Source organism: Lepidochelys kempii, chromosome 3 (assembly GCF_965140285.1).
Source record: "Lepidochelys kempii isolate rLepKem1 chromosome 3, rLepKem1.hap1, whole genome shotgun sequence".
Taxonomy (NCBI): domain Eukaryota; kingdom Metazoa; phylum Chordata; order Testudines; family Cheloniidae; genus Lepidochelys; species Lepidochelys kempii.
In genome coordinates, this window is record NC_136382.1 from 114,621,647 (window position 1) to 114,645,465 (window position 23,819).

The 23,819-nt window shown below is 43.6% G+C and overlaps 1 protein-coding gene and 1 long non-coding RNA gene across 4 annotated transcripts in view; one reads left to right on the plus strand and one right to left on the minus strand.

Moving 5' to 3' along the window:
* Positions 1-23,819, plus strand: part of PCMT1 (protein-L-isoaspartate (D-aspartate) O-methyltransferase) — a 50,334-nt gene that overhangs the window by 10,917 nt on the left and 15,598 nt on the right. For all 3 annotated transcript variants that reach the window (XR_012158081.1, XM_073337628.1, XM_073337627.1), the window contains exons 2-4: positions 7,562-7,666; positions 8,915-8,946; positions 18,627-18,731. Coding sequence is in view for 2 of the 3 variants with exons in the window: in XM_073337628.1 (XP_073193729.1) it covers positions 7,562-7,666; positions 8,915-8,946; positions 18,627-18,731 (242 nt within the window). In the remaining variant the exon portion in view is untranslated. The remainder of the gene's footprint in view (positions 1-7,561; positions 7,667-8,914; positions 8,947-18,626; positions 18,732-23,819) is intronic.
* LOC140909113 (uncharacterized) lies at positions 527-23,534 on the minus strand. Its single transcript, XR_012158082.2, has 4 exons — positions 23,017-23,534; positions 21,334-21,389; positions 5,674-5,779; positions 527-807 (listed from the first exon to the last, which is right to left on the minus strand). It is a non-coding gene; the product is annotated as an uncharacterized LOC140909113 (long non-coding RNA).

Sequence of the window (23,819 nt, forward strand, 5' to 3'; positions counted from 1 at the left end):
ACTTTTCAAAGAAAAAATAATAAATGCAATACATAACACTCTAAATACTATACATTTCAGAATTATGGATTTGAGGGTGTGTGGCAGCACAGGCAGTTTTTCACCCAGACTAGCAGGCTTCATTCTTGGGATACTCCATATGAGGAAGTCTGGGGATCAGTTTGGCATACTCTCTTCCCCTGCTCCACTACATATTTTCATCTCCCATTTCTTTCTTCCGCCTCCTCATTTCTCTCTATTGTACTTACATTTTCTAATTAATTCCATCAGTATCTCACTTGCTTTTATTGAGGCATGGGTTGCAACAGTTTTGATACCCATTGCTGGAGGGAAAAAATTACTAATCACAGATCTATATGAAAGCTAGAGAGGGTAGTAGGTAGAAACTGTTTAGGGATCTGGAAGAGATGCCAAACCTTTTCCTTCCCTGTTGTATCAGGCTTTGCTTAGGAGGTGTCTGAAACTGAAGCTCCCCAGCACCCCACTTACAGCTACAAAGCAGCATTTTTCTCCACTTCCTGTCTTTTTTGGCTTTTATGAGGATGCTGTGTGTCTTTGTTACTTTGCCCCTCTGCCAGCCTCCTGGCTGTCATATTTGGGGGATATCTACATTACTCTCCTTTGGTTTTCTGGGTGCTCTGAGGATATTTTTACTACCTTTCTAAACCCCTCTAGCTAGTCTTTCTTTTGGTTGTTCCTCCTCAGTGAGCAATTACAATGTCTTCTGCTTCTGCTTCCAGCTTTCCTAAGTAGGAGTAGAGTGAAACTGACTTGATTCTTGTCAGTTTTGTGGCTGCTCACAGGATTCTGTACATAATTAAAAATGACAATATTCTGATCAATTTTCTGCATCTTGCAGTTTGAAAAAGTTATGAACAACAACAGACACATGGGAGCTGTCTGCACAGACAGAGGAAGACAGCACTGCATTAGCGAATACTTCTGGTTAGAAGTCTTTTTTTCATAACTGTAAGAGCTAGGATACTTTTTTGAAATAAAGCTTAGATTCAGTACAAATTGAAGAGACTTGTCTGGAAAACTTTATTGCTCTCCTTGGGGAAAATTGATTTAAAAAAAAAAGTCTGTATCTGTACGAGTTTTTTCATGAAGTTGATAGTTTTCCACTCCATACGGCTAAATTCAGTGCCTTGCATAATGACAGGTTTCAGAATAGCGGCTGTGTAACTCGTACAAATACAGACAGACATCTTCCTCTCCAAATGCAAACAGATGGACATCATACCAAAGGGACTGAAGGTAAAAAATCCACTACAATCTACGTACCACACAGACTATGCTGACAGCTTGTGCCACACGCTCTCAAAGAAACTGCGGAACCACCTGATCAACATCCTCTACAGCAAATAGGGAACGATTAAGAATGAGTTCTCAAAACTGGATACTCTCATAAAAAAAAAAAAACCCTTCCACACAAACTTCCTCGTGGCTGTACTTTACAAAAACTAGACAAGCCATTTACAACACACACTTTGCTTCTCTACAAAAGAAAAAGGACACTAAACTATCTAAACTACTACATGCCACAAGGGGCCACAGCAGTGGTTCCCTTAACCCACTCAGCAATATAGTTAATCTATCCAACCATACTCTTAAGACAGATTCTTCTGCTGGGCTACCTCTCCTTCTGCCCCTCCACCCCCACGAACACGATACAGTTCTGTGGTGACCTAGAATCCTATTTTCATAGTCTCTGACTCAAGGAATATTTCCAACACACCTCTGAACAACATACTAATCCACAGAGACCTTCCTACCAACACTATAAAAAGAAGGATTCTAGGTGGACTCCTCCTGAAGGTCGAAACAACAGACTGGACTTCTACATAGAATGCTTCCGCCAACACGCATGGGCTGAAATTGTGGAAAAGCAGCATCACTTGCCCCATAACCTCAGCCATGCAGAACACAATGCCATCCACAGCCTCAGAAACAACTCTGACATCATAATCAAAAAGGCTGACAAAGGAGGTGCTGTCGTCATCATGAATAGGTTGGAATATGAACAAGAGGCTGCTCAGCAGCTCTCCAGCACCACTTTCTGCAAGCCATTACCCTCTGATCCCACTGAGGGTTACCAAAAGAAACTACAGCAGTTGCTCAACAAACTCCCTGAAAAAGCACAAGAACAAATCCGCACAGACACACCCCTGGAACCCCGACCTGGGGTATTCTATCTGCTACCCAAGATCCATAAACCTGTAAATCCTGCCCCATCGTCTTAGGTATTGACACCCTGACAGCAGGATTGTCTGGCTATGTAGACTCCCGCCTCAGGCCCTACGCTATCAGCACTCCCAGCTATCTTCGAGACACCACTGACTTCCTGAGGAAACTACAGTCCATCGGTGATCTTCCTGAAAACACCACCCTGGCCACTATATGGATGTAGAAGCCCTCTACACCAACATTCCACACAAAAATGGACTACAAGCCGTCAGGAACAGTATCCCCGATAATGTCACGGCAAACCGGGTGGTTGAACTTTGTGACTTTGTCCTCACCCATAACTATTTCACATTTGGGGACAATGTATACCTTCAAATCAGCGGCACTGCTATGGGTACCCGCATGGCTCCACAGTATGCCAACATTTTTATGGCTGACTTAGAACAACGCTTCCTCAGCTCTCGTCCCCTAACGCCCCTACTCTTCTTGCGCTACATTGATGACATCTTCATCATCTGGACTCATGGCAAAGAAGCCCTTGAGGAATTCCACCATGATTTCAACAATTTCCATCCCACCATCAACCTCAGCCTGGACCAGTCCACACAAGAGATCCACTTCCTGGAACTACGGTGCTAATAAGCGGTGGTCACATAAACACCACCCTATACTGGAAACCTACTGACCCCTATTCCTACCTACATGCCTCCAGCTTTCATCCAGATCACACCACACGATCCATTCTCTACAGCCAAGCTCTACAATACAACCACATTTGTCTCTGTCTGAGGGATTGGAGCAAACACTTACAAGATCTCTATCAAGCATTCTTAGAATTACAGTACCCACTTGCGGAAGTGAAGAAACAGATTGACAGAGCCAGAAGAGTTCCCAGAAGTCACCTACTACAGGACAGGCCCAACAAAGAAAATAACAGAACACCACTAGCCATCACCTTCAGGCCCAACTAAGACCTCTCCAACGCATCATCAAGGTTTTACAACCTATCCTGAAGGACAGCCCATCACTCTCTCAGATCTCAGGAGACAGGCCAGTCCTTGCTTACAGACAGCCCCCCAACCTGAAGCAAATACTCACCAGCAACCACACACCACACAACAGAACCACTAATCCAGGAACCTATCCTTGCAACAAAGCCCGTTGCCAATTGTGTCCACATATCTATTCAGGGGACACCATCATAGGGCCTAATCACATCAGCCACACTATCAGAGGCTCGTTCACCTGCACATCCACCAATGTGATATATGCCATCATGTGCCAGCAATGCCCCTCTGTCATGTACATTGGTCAAACTGGACAGTCTCTACGTAAAAGAATAAATAGACACAAATCAGACGTCAAGAATTATAACATTCAAAAACCAGTCGGAGAACACTTCAGTCTCTCTGGTCACTCAATTAGAGACCTAAAAGTGGCAATTCTTCAACAAAAAAACTTCAAAAACCAGACTCCAACGAGAGACTGCTGAATTGGAATTAATTTGCAAACTGGATACAATTAACTTAGGCTTGAATAGAGACTGGGAGTGGATGGGTCATTACACAAAGTAAAACTTTTCCCCCATGTTTGTTCCCCCCCCCCCACATGTTCTTGTCAAGTGCTGGAAATGGCCCACCTTGATTATCACTACAAAAGGTTTTCTCTCCCCCCGCTCTCCTGCTGGTATTAGCTCATCTTAAGTGATCTCTCCTTACAGTGTGTATGGTAACACCCATTGTTTCGTGTTCTCTGTGTATATAAATCTCCCCACTGTATTTTCCACTGAATGCATCCAATGAAGTGAGCTGTAGCTCACGAAAGCTTATGCTCAGATAAATTGGTTAGTCTCTAAGGTGCCACAAGTACTCCTTTTCTTTTTGCAAATACAGACTAACACGGCTGCTACTCTGAAATCTGAATTGCTTTGTGCCTGTTTGACTCTCCTGGCATCTCACTAGTTCACCAAAGATCCAAATCTATTTTACATCAGAGTATCTTTTTCTGTCTCTAGTGTTTTCACTACTAGTGTTCTTAACTCTTTTTTAATTCTCATCTCTTAACTCTTCAGGAGCTGAAATCCTGTGTGTGGTATCTTTAAATAGGAGAGTTACTTTGAATATATTTTCATGCAGCATTTATTTCCCTGTCATCTATCTACCAGTTTGCCCTCAAGATTTGGATGTTTTGTTTTGGGTTGATATTTTTGGCCTTAGTGGCCTTGCTTGTTTGTACTTGGGAATAACTTGTCTTGGAAAAAGTGTTCTTATTGTATATGCTTTTACTAATAGATTTTATGGGAGTTCTTTGCTTCCTGAGTGATTCAGGAACTGGCAGGGATTGTTCTAGACAGAACTAAGGTACCGGGAGTTGGTCACCTTGTGGGTGAACGATGGGTGCTTGAGTTGACGTTTCAGTATTTCAGAGATACTGCAACTGGGAGCATGCCTCCTAGCCCGAGTAGACAGACTTGAGGTCTCTTTGCTCAAATTTCTGAGCTAAAAATAGCAGGTGGATGTTGCAGCTCAGGCTAGGCACCTGTGCTCTGACTCAGACGGATGGGCAGGCTTGAAGTCTGATGGCTAGTCCAAGTTGTGGCCAGGATGGCCATGTCTACACTGTTGTTTTTAGCTCACTACGTTGATCAAAGTCAGCACAAGTCTGTCTGCCGGGGCTGGGAGGCATGCTCTATACAGCAGTGTCGGCACACCTTGAAAGGGCCAAAAACGTTAGAGCTTCTGCCTTTCTCTTACTGTGAGCCTAGAGCCTCAAGAAAGGGAAATCTGTGATACCTTCAAAAACTCAAGATTGTTATAAAACCAAAACTTGTTCTTTCTTAATTATTAATACTGTGGCATATTTCTCCCCAAATCTCCTGCTACTATTACCTGGTGATTAATAAAATCTTTTGACATGTTAGCCTGGGCTAATTAATACTGTACAGTGGATACCATTTGAAAAATGGAGTAGCATTCTGTTGAGGAATTGCAGGCCATTATATAAATCAGTGTTCCTTTTTATAATTCAGATCAAAATATTTATCAAGAGGGAGCATTATCTAGTAGTTAAATCAAGCAGTTTGTGTTAAGGAGATCAAATTGCTATTCCTGGTTCTCCTGCATACTGTCTGAATTTGGGCATGTCACTTACGAAAGGTCAGATTTTCCATTTATAAATTGAGAATAAAATAATCAGGCTTCACATAACTAACATTCATAAAGCATTTTTGAGATTCCCCTGAATGGAAGGTGCTGAAGAAATGTAGAATATATTTCTAGTTTGTAGCAGTTAACCCTTTGAGTGCATGTGCATATCCGTGTAGGTGGCTGTAGCAAACTTGCTAACATTCCATCATTTTTTAATTAAAATAGTTTTATTTAACTGGTGATCTTAGCCCTACTTTCTCTAAATTGGAGGCTTCATGCTCAACATTACAATCTGAAACAAGAAATCAATATTTGGGATTTTTCCTGTGCACTCATGTACCTTATATCTCAGAAGCTCCTCAATACCCATGCAGTGATGCTGTAGTCTTGCCATGGAGCCCTCTTGGTTATTTTTCTTCTGTCTTGCCGTTTAAACAATACCTGAGCTGGTGGCAGTCAATAACAAAGGTGTTAATGAGCTTTCAAGACAGGATCTCAGAAGGGACTTGAGTGGTGGCAACCTTTTTGTGGTCTCTAATGGAAAGGTCAAAGTACAAATTTAGGAATATTTTTCCTAGTTGGCCACTCCTAAATATTTACTGGATTTCAGTTGTCTAATTCAATGGGAATATGGATATTTCTCACCCCTTACCTGTCAGTCATACACTAGTGTTTTGTGTTTTAGGTTTAGTTATAACTGATCTGTGGAACTAACAGTTTGTTGTGATAGCAGGATAATGGCAGCTCAGCAAATATATGAACCTCCCTGTCAATATGGATATTTGGCAGTAATATTCCCAGAATAGAAAGTTGTGTGCAGGTTTGGTAGCACTTTGAGTCTTACTTTAATACAGAATCAATGAAGTATACAGTTCATAATGAAGTCCAAGTGCATTATATGTGTAATGTGATGGAGGAAAGAATTTTAGCTAGGAAGCCATCTGAAACATAGAAGTATTCTAAATAAAGAATAAAATTGTATAAGACATTGCTTTTGGGATCTTTGCCACAGCAGAGATTTTCCGTTTGCTGCCTTACTTGTGCTTTCACATCTACAGAAAAACTTTTTTTGTTGGGCAAGTTTTGTTTTGCTGTTTAGGTGGTTCCTTATAAGGACGTTTTGCGCTTGATTTGAAAAACTGAAGTAACTTTAATAAGAACAGTCCCATTATAAGCTTAAGAATTTGGGTTTAGATTACTAGATCTTGGGTATAATTTTCAAAAGCGCCTATTATATGAACCTAAGTCCCATTTTCAAAAATGGCTTAGGTGCTTTTTAAATTTTTACCCCGTGTTTAATGTGAATAGCTTCATAGAGCATTTCATTTTAAAAAACATTTGTTTTTGGTTTAAACTGTATATCTTTTTGTTATGTAAGTGACTGACTGTGAAGTATGCTGTTTATTCCAGTTGTTTGTAAGTTACTTTTATGATTACATGAATACTTTTTCAGAACACTAAACAAAACAAGGCTAAATAATCATTTAGCAATAAAGAACTTGATCACAAGTTAAACAAAAATTTTTTTGAGTGAACTGGTAATGTACATGAATGTAAAATGGCAAAAGCATTTACAGTTCAGTTGGGAGAGCAACAAAGATATAACTGTTCTGATGTGAATACTCGTGTGGGCTGGCTAAGACCAAATGTCAGAATCCTAATGATGTAGGAGTTTCTTTTAAGGGGAACATTTTTCTGAAGACAAATAGTGAAACAGCACTTGAAAATAAATTACAGTTTGTCAAATAGGCAAATATATTGTAGTTTACCACTTGTAAGTGGTCTTATTCCTTCCTGTGTATGTAGAGGAACCATAAATTGTTTGTTAGCAGAACATTGTACTTTATGTTCAGTATTAGAGAGATTTACAGTATTCTTTCGGGAATGGTAAAAATATGCAACAAGTTCCATTTTTCCAGGGGGATGGTGGGGGGAAGGAGAGGGAGGCAGATCTTTGAAAAATGAATATATAATATTTAACATATTACAAAATTGAAAGCATTTTATTATAATTAGAAAAACTTGTGGTGTAGCTCAAAATTCAAAGTGTTACATACTTTAACCTGTACTATGCTTCATTTTAAGCTTTGACCAGTATGCATAACTTATGATTTCTTGCAATTTATGAATTCATTTATTTTACATTTTGTGTCCTTGCACAGACATATCATTATAAAAAAGAAATCATGCTTTCAGTTTTTTGTAAATAAAACTCTCCTTTTTTTTAGAAAATGGAATAATCAAATCAGATAAAGTATATGAAGTAATGTTGGCTACAGACCGTTGCCACTATGCAAAATGCAACCCTTATATGGACTCTCCTCAATCAATAGGTAAGAGAGCATCTATCTAAAATGTCTATCCTCACTTTTATAACAGAGAGTATGAGTTCAGCATGTGTGATAAGAATATGAAAGTATTTTATTTTAAAGAACTGCCTGAAAAGTTTATATGGGAGCATTTTTAGTTCCTCACAATTAGCTGATCCAGCCTCTTTTAGTTTGAAGATTTGGCTAGTGCAGACTTCAGTAGCTCATTTACTTAGTGACGCCTCTCAGAAAGTTTGCAGTTTAAAGTGTTGACATTACTGTATAAAACTCTAAATAATTTGGATCTGGTTACATTAGAGATGTTCTTTCTCTTTGTATGACACTGCAGTTGAGATCGGCGGATGTGACTCTGACCTAAACTTGACTTAAAAGGGAATTTAAAAAAAAAAAAAGAAGGGACTGCTGGCAGGGCATTTTTCAGTGCAGGATCGTGAATTCTGGAACTTGCTTGTTCCCACTCAGACCCTTTAATTTTTTTTCCTTTTGGTAAATGAATCAAAGTGTATCTATTTTTTCCTCTCTTTTTCAGCTTTTATATTGGTTGATGGTGGGAGTTCTTAGTTGTACTTATTATTGATTAGTCCATATTGAGCTTTCTTTATATTTGTACATAAACCAACTTCATTTTGTGTGCATCTTAAAAATCAAATTAAAAATTGACTTGATGTTCCCTAAGTGTTAATACATGCAATACAATTCTCCCTCATTCATTCCCCTTATATATACGCATGCTGATTTACAGGCAAACAGATACGGTCACTACGTCAGGGAGTTTGTAATCTGGTGCAAAAACACATACAAAAAATTATGAACCAGGATTGGCACATGGGGAGTAACAGTGGAAAGGGAAAACGCTGCTCTTCGGATGTAAATGTTGCATAGGCAGCTTTCATGCAATATAGCTTTACAAAAGTAAAGGTTTGTACTAAACTAAAAATAAGATGCTAAATGAAATAGAGTTTGGAAAGATAGAAACTTTCATCTTTCTCAGTACCCCTCATTGCTGTATGTATTGACCAGTTGAGGAAAGTAGCAGAACTTTTTTCTTCAGTTTAGAATTGGGCATGTCAGACCTTCTTATATATTAGTACTGTATTCAAAATCACAATACAACTACATAGCTAGAGCAGCTGTAGTGTCTCATTTGAAGGCTTGCATATGCGATGGTTCATACATAAGTCGGATAGGAATGTTCTAACACTGTTAGCTCAACTCTTACATCAGAAGGTTTACCCCTTTCTTGTTTTACAGGTTTCCAAGCAACTATCAGTGCCCCACACATGGTAAGCATTAGATTTATAACACAGAATGGTTAGTGAAGATGATTAGCAATCTAGTCACTCTCCAGAATAAAAGTATACTTATTCTAACAACTTACACTATCTATTGGTAATAATGTTGTAAACTACTGTAATATTGCCTGTACTTCTGCCTGGTTGAATTTACATATAATGATAGACAGAATTGTTGTAATTTATCTTTTCTTTTGTCAAGAGAAGTTGTACTGAGATGTGAGAATTTTGCCTAGTGATTTGAGACCCAGACAGTTCATGGCTGAGTCTTAACAAGTAAACACTAGGAGATACTTCAGTGCAGTGATGTTGTATCACAGATACTAAAGTATTCTCAGATAATTTATTTCATTATTTGAAATTAAGAATTAATGTGGGTATATTTAGCCCTTATAGTATTTTATTTGAGAAATAAAGTTTGTGGGAAAGAACAGTAAACATTTTCATAGCTTATGCTCCATTTGTCTTTCCCTAAAGTTACCTATTAGAATTCAAAGGGTAGGGACTAATTCAAACTATCTATTTTGAAACTTTGGCTTTTTTTATATCTGAAAAAGTTAACATTTTTTTCAGAGGTATACACCAAGAAGTGAAGAAATCACAACAATAGTAGCTATGTTGTTGTTCTTCGAGTGCTTGTTCATGTCAATTCCAATCAGGTGTGCGCGCGCAGCATGCATGGTCATCAGAAAGTTTTCCCTTAGCAGCTCCTGTCAGGTCAGCTGTGGATCCCCCTGAAGTGGCGCCTTCATGGCACTCAGTATACGACTCTCCCTACCCGGCCCCCCTTCAGTTCCTTCTTACCGTCCATGACGGCTGTTGGAACAGTGCTCACTTGCTCAGCAAGTGCTCCCTTAGCGTTCTTCTGTTAGTCATTACAATTTATAGTTAGAGTTAGTTAATAGTAGGTTGGGAGCAGGATCTCTCCCCAGTCCCTAACCCCCCTCGGGCTCTGGGGCATCCCATGAGCCCAAGGCATTAAACGCTGCAGTGCTTGTAATAAACCTATGCCCATCAGTGACTCCCCTGACTCTTGTCTAAAGTGTCTGGAGGGAGTGAACCAAACGGAAAGGTGCAAAATTTGCAGGGCTTTTCAGCCAAGAACCAAAAAGGAGCATGATTTCTGATTAAAATAACTGTTAATGGTATGTTCCAGCATCCGTATGCGACATGGTACTGAGGAAGGACTCACCACAAGAGACACTCAGCACCGGCGCTCCCTAGCACCGCACCCAGGGATAGCAGCCTGGCACTGCTCGACTTCCCTGGTGCCGCACAAGAGACACAAGAAGGCCAAAAGAGGGCGCTTGCCAGCCTCGATGTCTGCGGGATTGTCGGGATGCATGGTGCACCCCAGAAAGGACCTGGCACCAAGTCAGCACGAGTCAGTGCCATTGACTTCAGAGCCCCACAAGGGACCATTGAGTCAGGCACTTAGTGACTCTCTGGCAGGGCAGTGCCAGGTGGAGGTGTTAGAGCCACCCTCCACTCCGGACGCTTTTGAAGCCACCAGAGACCTTATTGTGATGATGGCTGCACAGGCCCCAGCTCTGAGGGACAAGGCTCCGGTGCTGATAAGACTGGTACTGTCTACAGGCAAGCCTGATACGATGCAGCGCTCACAGTCCCCAGCTCGGCAGCGTACCTGGCACCGCTCTCAGTTGCCTTCACTGTGGCACTGCTTCCTGGCACTGAGCCCCACGAGAGAGTCTCTGGTGATGCGGCGCTCCCCCTCCTCGGCACTGAGGCCAGACCGGCACAGATCCCCAGCACCAGCAGAGGACCGGCACAGACCTGCAGTGATGGCAGAGGACCGGCACCGATCTGTGGCACCAGGCCTTCATCCTCAATTGCTGGCACTGGATACCTGCTATCGATTCCCATCACCAGATCCCAGGCACCAGTTCCCCACCTTATCACGGCACTGGTCATCGGTGCATGGGCCCTCAGCATTGCCGTGGCCCTCACAATCGGGATCCGCTTCCTCGGAGTCTGATGCCGATTCGTACTATTTGAGACGTAGTCCCAGAGGCAACGAAAGAGGGTGCCACCGGCCTGGCAGCTGCAGCCCCAGCGCAGCCCCTTTTGGACCCCCTGGGCTTACCATCAGGCCCAAGGTACCTTTTCAAGGGGGTCGAGATTGGTAGCATCAGAACACCGGCCACCCCACTCTTCTAGGGACAGACCTACATCTCAGGGATCTGAGGCTACTCTGTCCTAACCACCCTTCAGGCACCAGTCGTGGAAGAGGTGACCCCCAGTACAGGACCAGCTGCAGAGTCAAGCTACAGCATTCCACAAGGGCGTGCACTGATGAAGAGGAGGTCAAGGAGCCAGAGGGGCAGGAGGACCCAGTACCCCCTCTGGCCACCTCGTCCTCTTCCCCTGATGAATCTGTGGCAAGGGCGTCCGCTTTGGGCCCTCCTCTGATTGACCATAGGGCACATCAGGACCTCCTTAGGTGGATTGCCCGCAACATGGGGTTGCAAGCGGTGGAGGTGGTCGAGGCCGAGGACCCCATGGTGGACATTCTCACTCCCAAAGTCCATCACTGGTAGCTCTGCCTTTGATCAAAACCGTTCAAAACAATATAAAGACCTGTGGCCGACCCTAGCCTCAAGTCCGCCGACTGCCAGGGGTGTGGAGCACAAATACTTTGTCCCTTCTAAGAACTATTAATACTTATTCTCACACCCGCAGCCATGCTCTCTGGTCGTGTCTGTGGCTAACGAGAAAGAGTGTCAGGAACAGCAAGGACCAGCCCCCAAATCTAAGGAGGCAAAAAGGATGGACCTATTTGGTAGAAAGGTCTATGACACTGGGAACCTCCAGCTGAAGATAGCTGACCAGCAAGCTATCCTGAGTAGGTATAACTTCAATTCATGGTCCTCCATGTTTAAGTTCAAAGAGCTGATCCCTGTGGACTCTAGGGCTGAATTATCCGCCATCATAGAGGAAGGGAAGGCAGTAGCTCGGACCGCTCTGCAGGCGTCCCTAGTCTTGGCAGATTCTGCTGCCGTACCTTCTCTTCAGGCATAGCCATGAGGAGAACATCATGGCTTTAAGCATCCCAGAAGTGCAGCAAACCCTGGAGGACCTTCCTTTTGAGGGCACGGGGCTCTTTTCAGAGCAGACAGACTCCAAACTGCACAGCTTGAAAGACTCTAGGGTGACCATGAAGTCTTTGGGAATGCATATGCTGGCAACCCAGCAACAACAACGCTCATATCCTCCTCGGCCAAGGCAGGATTTTTATAGACGAGGGGGCAGGAACAGCAGGCAGAAACCTTCCTGATCCCCTTCAGAGCAAGATATTAGCTAGTCTAAGCCTTCATCAGGCTCTAAACAGGCCTTTTGAAGATGGACCCGAGGATGGCACATTTGCCACAACACCTGATCCTTACCCATGTTTTCTGAATCATCTATCCCACTTCTACTGTGTTTGGTCCCAAATAACATCGGACCGCTGGGTTCTTCTGGTAGAAGTGGGATATTCTCTCCAATTCTGCTCTTCCCCTACGTCCCACCCCTCCTTCCCTGTCCCTCTTCAGGGACCCCTCTCACAAGCAATTGCTTATTCAGGAGGTGCAATCGCTCCTCACCATAGGGGGAGTGGAGGAGGTTCCTCAGGAGCAAAAGGGCAAGGGTTTTCTACTCCCATTATTTCCTGATCCACGAGGCAAAGGTGGGGGTCTTGGACCCATTTTAGACCTGCAAGTACTCCACCAGTTTATGCTGAAGTTGAAGTTCTGCATGGTCTCCCTGAGCATGATCAGACCTTCCCTGGATCTTTGAGGTTGGAACACTGCCCTCAATATGAAAGACGTGTACTTTCACATAGCCATTCGACCTGTGCACAGACATTTTCTCTGGTTTGCGCTCAACCACAAACACTATCAGTTCACGGTCCTCCCATTCGGTCTGTCAACAGCCCCCCAAGTATTCACCAAGTGCATGTCAGTTGTAGCAGTCTTCCTCTGGAGGAGGCAGGTGCAGGTATAGCCATACCTGAATGACTAGCTGCTCAGGGGCCGTACCAGGGAGCAGGTAGAGTCTCATGTATGATTGGTCAGGTCCATTTTCCAGAGTTTGGGATTCCTCTTCAACGTGAACAAGTCAACCTTATCACCGATCCAAAGAATAGAATTCATCGGAGCGGTGCTGGACTTGTACAGGTAAGGGTGTTCCTGCCAGAGACTCGTTTCCAGGCCATGACAGACATTATTCAAAGCCTCAGGCGGTACCCAACCACTACCACAAGGGAATGCCTGAGTCTCCTGGAACACATAGCGGCTTGCATGTATGTAGTCAGGCATTCCAGAATGAGGCTCGCCCAGATATACCGACCGGGGAGCTACAGGCTGGACTCTGTAGTGATGGTGCCAGGACACATACTTGAGTCCCTACAGTGGTGGCTTAACCCTCAGATGGTATGTGAAGGTGTCCCCTTCAACAGTGCACTGCCCTCCTTGTCCTTACTAACGGACGTGTCAGATCTGGGTTGGGGGGCACACCTGGGAGATCTCCGAACACAGGGCCTTTGGTCGCGGGATGAGCTCTTCCTTCATATCAATATCGGGGAGCACAGAGCAGTGCAACTGGCATGCCAAACTTTCCAGTCCCAGCTACAAGGCCAAAGCGTGGCCATGATGATGGACAACACCGCTACTATGTTCTACATCAACAAACAGGGTGGAACCCGTTCTTCCCCCAATGTCGAGAAGCCTTCCCAACTATGGGAGTTCTGCATATCCCACTCCATTCACCTGGAGGCATCCTGTCTCCCAGGAGCACAGAATGAGCTAGCAGATCACCTCAGCAGATCGTTCTGCAACCACGAATGGTCCATCTGTACAGATGTTCTTCATCCCATCTTCCAAAGATGGGGATTTCCACCTCATGTATGTCCACCCCCTCCACCCCCCGCCCGGTCCCACTCATACACAAGGTGCTGCTCAAGATCTGCAGGGACAAAGCAGAGGTGACTCTTTTGGCCCCAGCGTGGCCCTGTCAACATTGGTACACCATGCTTCTGGAGCTGTCAGTGGACACTGATCGTGCCCTGATCTGATCACTCAGGATCATGGTCGCCTCCACTACCCAGACCTCCAGTCCCTCCTCCCTATGGTCTGGAAGCTTCCTGGTTAAACCCCATGGAACTCCTATGTTCGGAGTCGGTAAGGGAGGTTCTACTTGGCAGCAGGAAACCTTCCATTGGGGCTACTTATCTAGCCAAGTTGAAGAGATTCACTTGCTGGTGTGCTCAGCAATACACACCTCAACTCCAGGCATCTATACCATTCATCCTAGAGTACCTTCTGCATCTCAAACAGCAGGGCTTAGCTGCGGCATCCGTCAAGGTCAGCCTTCCACCCAGGAACGTCTGGACGCTCCGTGTTCACTAACCCCATGGTAGGACGTTTCCTCAAGGGCTTGGAACGTCTATAGCCACAGATTAGGCAACCGGTTCCTGCATGGGGACCTTAACCTGGTCCTCACCTTTTGAACCACTGGCTACTTGCTCCCTGCTCTATTTGTTGTGGAAGGTGTCCTTCCTGGTAGCCATCACATCAGCCAGGCAGGTGTCTGAATTAAAGGCTCTGACCTCCGGCCTACCCTACACGGTCTTTCACAAGGACAAGGTGCAGCTCAGGCCTTACCCAGCCTTCTTCTCCAAAGTAGTGTCACAATTCCACGCAGGTCAAAACATTTTTCTACCCATCTTCTATCCTAAGTGTCACATCAGTACCCAAGAACAGAGGCTGCACTCACTGGATGTTCGGAGAGCGCTAGCATTCTACATCGAGCACACAAAACTGTTCAGGAAGTCAAACCAACCGTTCGTGGCAGTAGCAGACTGGATGAAAGGACTCCCGGTCTCATCTCAAAGAATGTCTTCCTGGATCACATCCCACATCCGCATATGTTATGAGTTAGCCAAGATCCCAGTCCTAACTCTCTTACAGCACATTCCACAAGGGCCCAAGCCTCGTCAGCTGTGTTCCTGGGCCAGGTCCTGACACAAGAGATCTGCAGGGCAGCAACTTGGTCATCGGTGCATACGTTTACCTCTCACTATGCCATCACCCAACACACCAGAGACGATGCAGCATTCGGCAGGGCGGTGCTCCAGTCAGCGGTTTCCTTTATCCCGGAGGTGAGGTCGGAGTTGAGCTTGGGAGTCACCTGATTGGAATCAACGTGAACAAGCACTCGAAGAAAATATGGTTGTTCACCATAACACCTTCTTCGAGATGTGTTATTCACGTCCATTTCAATACCCACCCTCTTTCCCCTCTGTCGGAATAGCTGGCAAGAAGGAACTAAAGGGGGGGTCGGGTTGGCAGGGTCATATATTGAGTGCCATGAAGGCGCCACTCCAGGGGGCTCCACAGCTAACCAGATGGGAGCTGCTAAGGGAAAACTTTCCGACGACTGTGCGTGTGGCACGCGCACACCTGATTGGAGTATATGTGAACAACACATCTTGAAAAACAACAGTTATGAGAAGGTGAGTAACTGTTTTTTCCAGAATCTTAATGTAGATTTGTGTTTCTCACACTGTACTAAACTTACCACTGGTGGCACATGTCCCACAAACAGAGGATATGCAAGTTTCTTTAAACAGAAAGGTAAATATAATATCAGAATAAGAATTTATTATAACTACGCTGATTAGAATTATGTAAGTAGTGCACCAAGTATTTCTGAATTCTTAGTGGAACATAAAGCTTTTAAAAGTTTGACAACAGCTAGTCTGCGTAACAGTAAATCAATATCAATAATTGTCCTTAGTGTTCAGCCTAAATTCACTGAGTCCATATTGCCACTCTAGTCTGTCACGTAAGCAAGGTAGAAAGTAAAAATATGCATGAAGTGTTTATGTGCAAACTGTTCCTTTTTTAGCAGTCGTACACCTGAAGACCTCTGATGGATTAAAACACACACACACACACACTATCCATATTTTTAAGAAGTTACACATTCATTGACAACTTACAGTTTATTAAACTGACTTTTTTCCAAACTTACTAACGGCGCTACTCACATACTTGGGTTCTGATTATAAACTTCAGCTGTTTTCAGCATTGCAGTATTGAGTTGTGATTAGAATACACCTCTACCCCTATATAACGCTGTCCTTGGGAGCCAGAAAATCTTACTGCGTTATAGGTGAAACTGCGTTATATCGAACTTGCTTTGATCCACCGGAGTGCTGCTTTACTGTGTTATATCCGAATTCATATTATATCGGGTCGCGTTATATCAGGGTAGAGGTGTACTTTTGTTCTTGCCTAACTCAATAGGCTGATGAGATTTTTGTTCTAAAAAATGAAGTCTCCTTTCAAAGGTGATTGGAAAAAGGAACATGTATATATAGGAAAGCAGGGTAGGTTTTTAACAGCCGATACTCTAAGCTACATTGCTGTTGGTACCTGCTACAAATCAACAGAATCATGAAGCTACTTAGAGCTACAAAATAACAGTAGTTAAAATTTTTTCCTATGTTCCATATCTTCCCATTTTTTGTTCTCCTCCTTTCTAAATAAATGCTACTTCTGTTTTAGGTAATCAGTTTACTATTAAGACTAATTAATTAGTTTTCTTCAATGAAAAGATCAACACTGCTATTGTGACTGAGCTCTAAAACTAGTTTCATAATTTTCCTAGGAGTCTGACAGTCTAGGTGAGACATAGCAATTGCCAAGACTAAATTCAGAGTTGGGTTTTGTGGCCTGAAAAATATATAGGTCTTTATATATTACATTGTTCAGAAATTTACTTGGGGAATGGGAAGGAGTATTCCTTCACTATCAGTATTCCTGTGATGGGGTAGAGAAGTGAAAGGACTAGACAGCAATGGATCCTCCCACCCTGCTCCTAAGCTCCTGTGCTGCACATGGAATCCCTACTATGGGGTGAGGGTGGGGATAAAACTGTGGTCTCCTGAAAATCCTGCCCCTCATGCAGAAGAACCACCCTAGTTCTGCTTCAAGAAGGCTTTTTACACACACGGAGGAAGTGGGAGAGTTTGCCCCTTATTGCACAAAACAGACATTTGACTTGTGAAAAGATTGATTAGTCTTGAAAGAATCTTATACACGAGGGCTGTTCAATTAGATTGCTGATGCATTAGAACCATAACTTAAACGGAGAACATGCTAGTGTAAATATAAAAATTATAGTCATCTGGAGAAATCTGAAGTTCTAAATATTTGACATGTTGTTATTGTGACAATATCTTCAGCAAAAAGATTGTTCACTTTCCATGTTGATGGGTAATCTCAAATTAAATTTATACAGTATTGAAATCTTATTCCATACCAGTTATAGTATAAATACCTAGATGCAGATTTTTATAACAAGAGTATATATGTTGGTCATGTTAATGATTGCTGAAGTAGAGCCTTAATCTCTTCTACTTTCAGAGGCTTTTCAGGTCACCTTTACTTGTGGGCTTAAAATAAAAGAATGGGTAGCCTTCAAATTCTTCCTTGTATTTGATCAAATTGCATGTGGCCAACTTTAAATATGGCTTTGTGGAATTGCATGTGGCCCCAGATTCTTGCATCTGCTTAGTTCAGTGCAAAGTGAACTGAAACTAATTGATTGGAGAAACCCTCTGGAGAATTCCCTTCTGTAGCGGGAATCTCTGGTTACTGTAAAACTATGCTGTCTTCTGTGCCTGCTCTGTCGTCTTCCACAGGGCTGAGCTGCTTAGTATGAGGGGGAAAAAGGGGTAGTAGAGGGGGTGGCAGAACAAGGCTCCACTTTTCCTAATTTGCTGCAGTTAACATTAGGAACATTATGCCAGAAGTATGAATAAAAGCTGCCCCTTTTGCTTTAATTAGGGCTGGTCCGAAGAAAATCAGGGAGCAGCGGTTGGCTTCCTGCCAGCCCCTTCTCTGCTGTACCTGAGCTGTGTACCAATGCAGCAGAGAACTCAGCTCATAAAATATGGCATTATATGGACCTCTTAATTATGGATTTAAAAACCAATGATAGGATAACATTGATCATCCTGTAATAATCCAAAAATGAATGATTTTTTGGTCCCATATGCTTTGCTTTATAAGTTTTTCGTTGATACAAGGTGGCATGTTAGGTGTGTGGCAGCCGTCAGGGGGCTCTTTATGGCTTCTTTATTCTGACTCTGTGTGGGTGATGTATAGGCTAGAGCAACCTATGGGCTGCTTCTCTCGTATTCCAACTGTCAAATAATTTCCAAGAGACTCTGCAAGCTTAGGATAGCTGGAGCATAGCTGACTTCAACCACCACCTGTGCCAGCACACTTCCTTTGTGTGTTGCAGAATTCTCAACTGACTACATCTTTCTGGCCTTTATCATCAGAGTGTTACAAAGGGTCTGGAATGCAGTGCAGAATCTGTACCAATGATTTTATTTAAAAGACCATATGCTACAGACCTAAAAATAGTGAGATGGCATAGTCTGTTTTGTTGTTAGAGGAAACAGTTGGGAACAATATGTGTTAAAGTTAGATGGAAAAGCATCAAAATAATTTTCTTGCTGTCGTGCAGAAGAACACTGATATTAGTTTCCTATAACAACACTAGGTTGTCCTGTATAACCTGAAATCTCTGAAAAAGTGAATATGCAGTGGGTAAAATGAAGTTTTTAAAATACATGCCCTTTTGTTTTTCTTTGTCAGCATGCGTATGCTCTAGAACTGCTATCTGAACAGTTACATGAAGGAGCCAAAGCCCTTGATGTAGGATCTGGAAGTGGAATTCTTACAGCATGTTTTTCGCGGATGGTGAGCAAACTGTTTTAACCACTTGAACCAACAGAAATTTTTCAGTCTGGATAAATATTTCATGTTATTCTGGTTAAATTTAAAAGAAAAAACAACAGTATAAATGTACATTCTCTTGATTTCTAGCAGCTGAATCTTTCTTTAGGAAACTGGAACCATTTAGGAACCGTTGAAATTTCCCTACCATATCAGACAACTGAACATGTAGTTTAGTATCCCATTCTGATGATGGTTAATACCAAATATTTCAGAATAAGGCACAGTAAATCTCATAGTGGACAACCAAGGAATAACCTGAAGGGAAGTTTCTTCCTAACCCCAGTCAGTTAGCAGTTGTCTTATTGTCTGAAGTATGAGGGTTTACTCTTGGGGGAATTCTGTGCCACTGTGCATGCACAGAATTTGTGTCCCGCACAGATTTCTTTGCTTCCCTGCAGAAAAATGACTTTCTGATGGGGATGCAAAGGGAAGCCACAAGAGCGGTCACATATCCCTTCTCAGCAGCGTGGGCGCGTCATTTTGGGTGCCTGGAGCACCTGCTGGAGAGGTAAATCACTGCAGGAAGGAGGGGGGACCAGAGGATGCCCCATCCACCCAACCCCCATGCATCCAGGCCCCCCCATACCTGGACCCTCTGTCCTTAACACCCCTGCACCTGGCCCTCCCCAGCCCCACCCTGGCTGATGGCTCCTACCCTGCGCCAGTCTCAGCTGCTAGTCCTGGCTGGGCTGGGGCTGAGGGAGGAGCACACTTCCCCTGCATGAAGCGGCCTGGGCCAGCTCAGACTCACCCCCAGAAACCTCCCCTGGCTCTGTACTGCCCCCCCTGACCCCGCTTCCTGCTGCCACTGCTCCTCAGTCACTGGGGGAAGGGTTACGTAAGGGGAGCTGTTCCCCGTTCCGACCAACCCCCATGCGTCCAGACTTTCCCCATGCCTGACCCCAAGCTCAGACCCGCCCTCCTGCATTTGGACACCCCCCCACCCTGATGAGTCCCACCCCTTATGCACCTGGATCACCCCACGAGCCCCCCACATGCAGACTGTCACCCCATGAGCCCCAATCAGCTGCATCAGGATCCTCCTGCTGAGCCACCAAGACCCCCCCCCGCCATGCCCCAGACCCCCACACCCTCCTGCTTCCTCCCGCTGAGGCTCAACCACCCTCACCTGGACCCCCCTTGCAGAGTCCCATAGACCCTGCACCTGGACTCCTTCACTGAGCTGCCCGCATCTATTTTGCCCCACACAGAACCCTATCGCCACACACCTGGATCCTCCACACTAAGCCCCTCCACACTTGGATCGTGCCGGACAGGGCTGGCCCTAGACCAAATGGTGCCCCAGGCGAGGAGCATCTTCAGCCCCCGCCTCCATTTATTAAACTTTAAAATACCTTATTTTTTATTGCATTTGTAGCCCATTTCATGTCTTTGCACGATTTGCATGCATGATTTATCTGTTATATAAGATGATAAATTTGTGCATTAGGATATGTAATTCTGTATTTATTTATGTCATATATAAGCAAATAAAAACTTTGTTTTCTCTAAGCTTATACAAACTTTTAAATTTCAGAATAACTGAAATGTACTAACATGAAGAAATTGAACTGTGTATCAACATTGGGTGTACCAGTATTAGTGTTACAGTAGGTGACAGCCTTAGAATGTTATCCCTAGTTCTTTAGTTCAAAAGGTCGCTTTTCTCACCTTTGCCCTCGTGAAGTGAAGCACAGCATCAGAGAGATCCAAAGACTGGCCAGTGGAATTTTTAAGCGATAAAATAGCAAGCTATGTCAGTCTCTCGTCAGCCATTGTTGATCGAAGATTTGTTTTAAAGAGACTGAGCTTTGTAAAGCTGCGCTCATCACTCACGGCTGTGGCTGGCAGCATGAGCAGAATATCAAAGCTATCTATGCATTTGGAAAAGTGTCCTTCAGCTCTGCATCATGAGTGAATTGGAAAACTTGGAGTGGAGAGTGCTTCCTATGTGGCAAAATGTGATGGATGTTGTCCAGTTTGACCGAGGTCTTTGTCATTGACGTCCAAACATTCCCCATGTGTTAGTGTCCAGTGAAGGTCTATATAATTGTTCGAGTATGTTCCTGTCTGCTGTTGGTAAGCTCCTGTTGGTAGCTTACTAAGGTTATACAAAAAATCCCAGGTCTTTTTGTGGTACTTCATTTGTCCAAATCTTTCTTCAGTAGACATTTGAGTAATGTCAAGCATCGAGCAAAAAAACTTCCTCTTGAATTTTTCTTCTGCGCTTCTCATCAGCTCACCTATGTAACATCCAGTTTACCTTCTTTATACTGTTCATTAATGTACATACTACTCTTGTGTCTCCTCTTATTAATCTCCTCTCTAAACGAGGTAGTGTCTTCATATGGAAGTCTTTCTGTGCTTCTAATAACCTGTTTCAAACCCCTCTATTTCATCTATATCCTTTTTTGAGATAAAGTGACTAGAACTAAACACACTATTACCTGGTGGGGGCATGTCTGTGACTCATGTAATAGTATATTATCAGTTCCACTCCCTCTGTATCCTAACATTTTTGTTTGCTTTTTTGATTGCTGCTGTGTTTAAGTTCTTCACTCACCTCTCTGTGATGACACTTTTGTCTTTGCGAAGTAAGTTAGTTTGGAATCCAGCAGTCTGTAAGAGTACAAGGAATAATTTGCATTAATGCACATAGTCTTTGTTTCCCATCACCAAGTCATCTTTGGTTAATCTGCTATTCTTCTACTTCATAGTTAAACTGGGTGCAAGTGTTATGCTGTGATTGGGTAATAAGTTGTACTAGGTTTTTATCTTTAAGTTAAATTAAAAAAAACCCTTAGCTTCTATTAACAATTTCTATTTCCTGTCGTCCACTAATGGCTAATTAAGTTGTTTACTCCCAGTCAACCAAAACCAGACTTTGTTGGTCTGTACAACTCAGTAGTTAATAATTTAAAACTACAATGCCCAAGTGATCATTTTTTGTGTTCGGAAGGAACAAGACTTGTGAACCAAATCTTCAAAAGAGATGACATGAAAAAGAAGTCAAATTATGGCTTGTCTTGAAGATGTGTGGAATCTTTATGCCTAACATTGCTTTTTCCTCTCCTGTTACACTGATGTGCTGTTAAGATTTTTTTGTTCTGTACAATGTTAACAGATTAATGTTTTTTTTTTTTGTTGGTGTTAAATCCTGAAGAGTGTGTAAAAATAGTATCCATTCCATAGCTGTGGCCCTAACTTCTCCTTCAAGTGTTGGCGGCAACAACAACAAAAAAGACTTCCTGAGATGGCCTTCTTGTGAGGGAACTGTATCTGCTAATGATAGGCATATCAAATGTGTCTACTGACTCAGGGAGTCTCTCACCCCTAGAAAATATGATTTGCAAATTTACATCCTGGACCCACAAGGACAGAGAAACAAAGTTGTCAGTCTTTCTGTTAAATAAATCTATGGAGCTGGCATTGGATCCTGGCTTTCTGAATCCCCCTGTACACTCCTCTCCAAAAAGTGCAAATGTGGACTTACTGCATGGAACATTGTTTTCCAGTCAAAGTTGATGAAAATGGAGAAGAGGCACTGCATAGGCAGTGCATGGAGTTCTAGTTGAAGATCACTTTCTAACTCTCTGGTGAAGCAATCTCCTCCCCTCCACCATTCTTCTGAGACTTTGTGCCCCATGTGGCTACCACATAAGCTTTGAATGGCCTGCAGCACTGAGGACCCGGTGCTGTCTCAGACCCCTGAGGAGACACTGAGGCTTGCACCATCAAAATCCTCACCAGTGCAGGATACAGCACTGACTGCTTCCCGACCAGTACCAATGAAGTCACATGCAGCACTAGTACACCCTGCATCCCATACTGTGCCACTAGCGCTGATGGTAGAATCAGGAGTCTGACAAGAGTTGGTACTGTGGGGGGGGGCCTGACATGTAGTGGCACTGAGAGACTTCCTGGTTCTATGGGAACTGGAGTTGCTGCTCCTTTCAAATTCATTCTCCCTGGCAGTACCAGGACTCTTCGATGTGGCACTGAGCACCTCATCCTTCGCAGGTACGCTGGTTCCCAGTCCATACCCCTCCATGCCCATATGGCCCTACTGGGTTTGGTTGCCTCATGGGAGGCAATACTTCCTAGAATAGGCCACATGTGCCTGAGGCTCATTCATTCAAGATGAGTGCTACTCAGGTGGTACCTGAACCCCCAACAGCTCAGGTCTGCATCAATAAAAACAGGAGGAAACTCTTCTTCCCCCATTAACACCCATAGGACCAGTCACCTTGTCATTCTCCTTTCTGGATGAAGCAGAAGTTCTCTCTGTCAGGCTGTCTGGAGCAGCTCACAAGTGTGAGTGCCAGCCTCAGGGCAAACTGTCCAGCAACAGAGCACAAACTCCGAACGGGTTGTATGTTCTGTAATTAGATTTCACCAACCAAATAACAATTGTGAACTTCTAAAGCACTATATAAGCCTTAACATGGAGTCACAGACAGTCCCCTTGGGTACTCTGGTCTGTCTTGCCACACAGGCAAGCTTGCCTTTATGATTGGTGGTCCCTTACACCAAAAATCACAACAATATCACGTTACTCTCAGTCCCAAAGGACCAGTTACATAGCTCAAGTCAAGTGCACTCTAGCTCTCTTATCATAGACAGTGCTTGTAGCCTGTCCTACAATAAACTATCTAAAGGTTTATAACTGTGAAAAGAAATAAGTTATTTACACACAAATGAGATCCAGTCTTAGCAGCTATCATCTTTAGGAAGCTATAATATGCAAGCTTTATATGTCCTTTGCGCTAACCCAAGCCAGACAGCTGGGGACCCCTTCTTTATGCTTAGAAATCTTTGCTCTTCAGAGTTCAAGCAGCATAGGGATAACAGTTCCTTCTTAACAGGCATTTTTATTCCCTTTCCCCAGCATTCAAGCTGTGATGGGATGGGATGAGGGCTTATGTTTGTATCCTCTTCAGGGGCGTAGGGGAAGCAATGACTGAAGTCTTTTGTACACAGTGGCTTGTTTGATGTCTGTAGACCTTTCGTTGGGGAGGAGATAACCTCTTGTGGTGAACTAGTATTTCA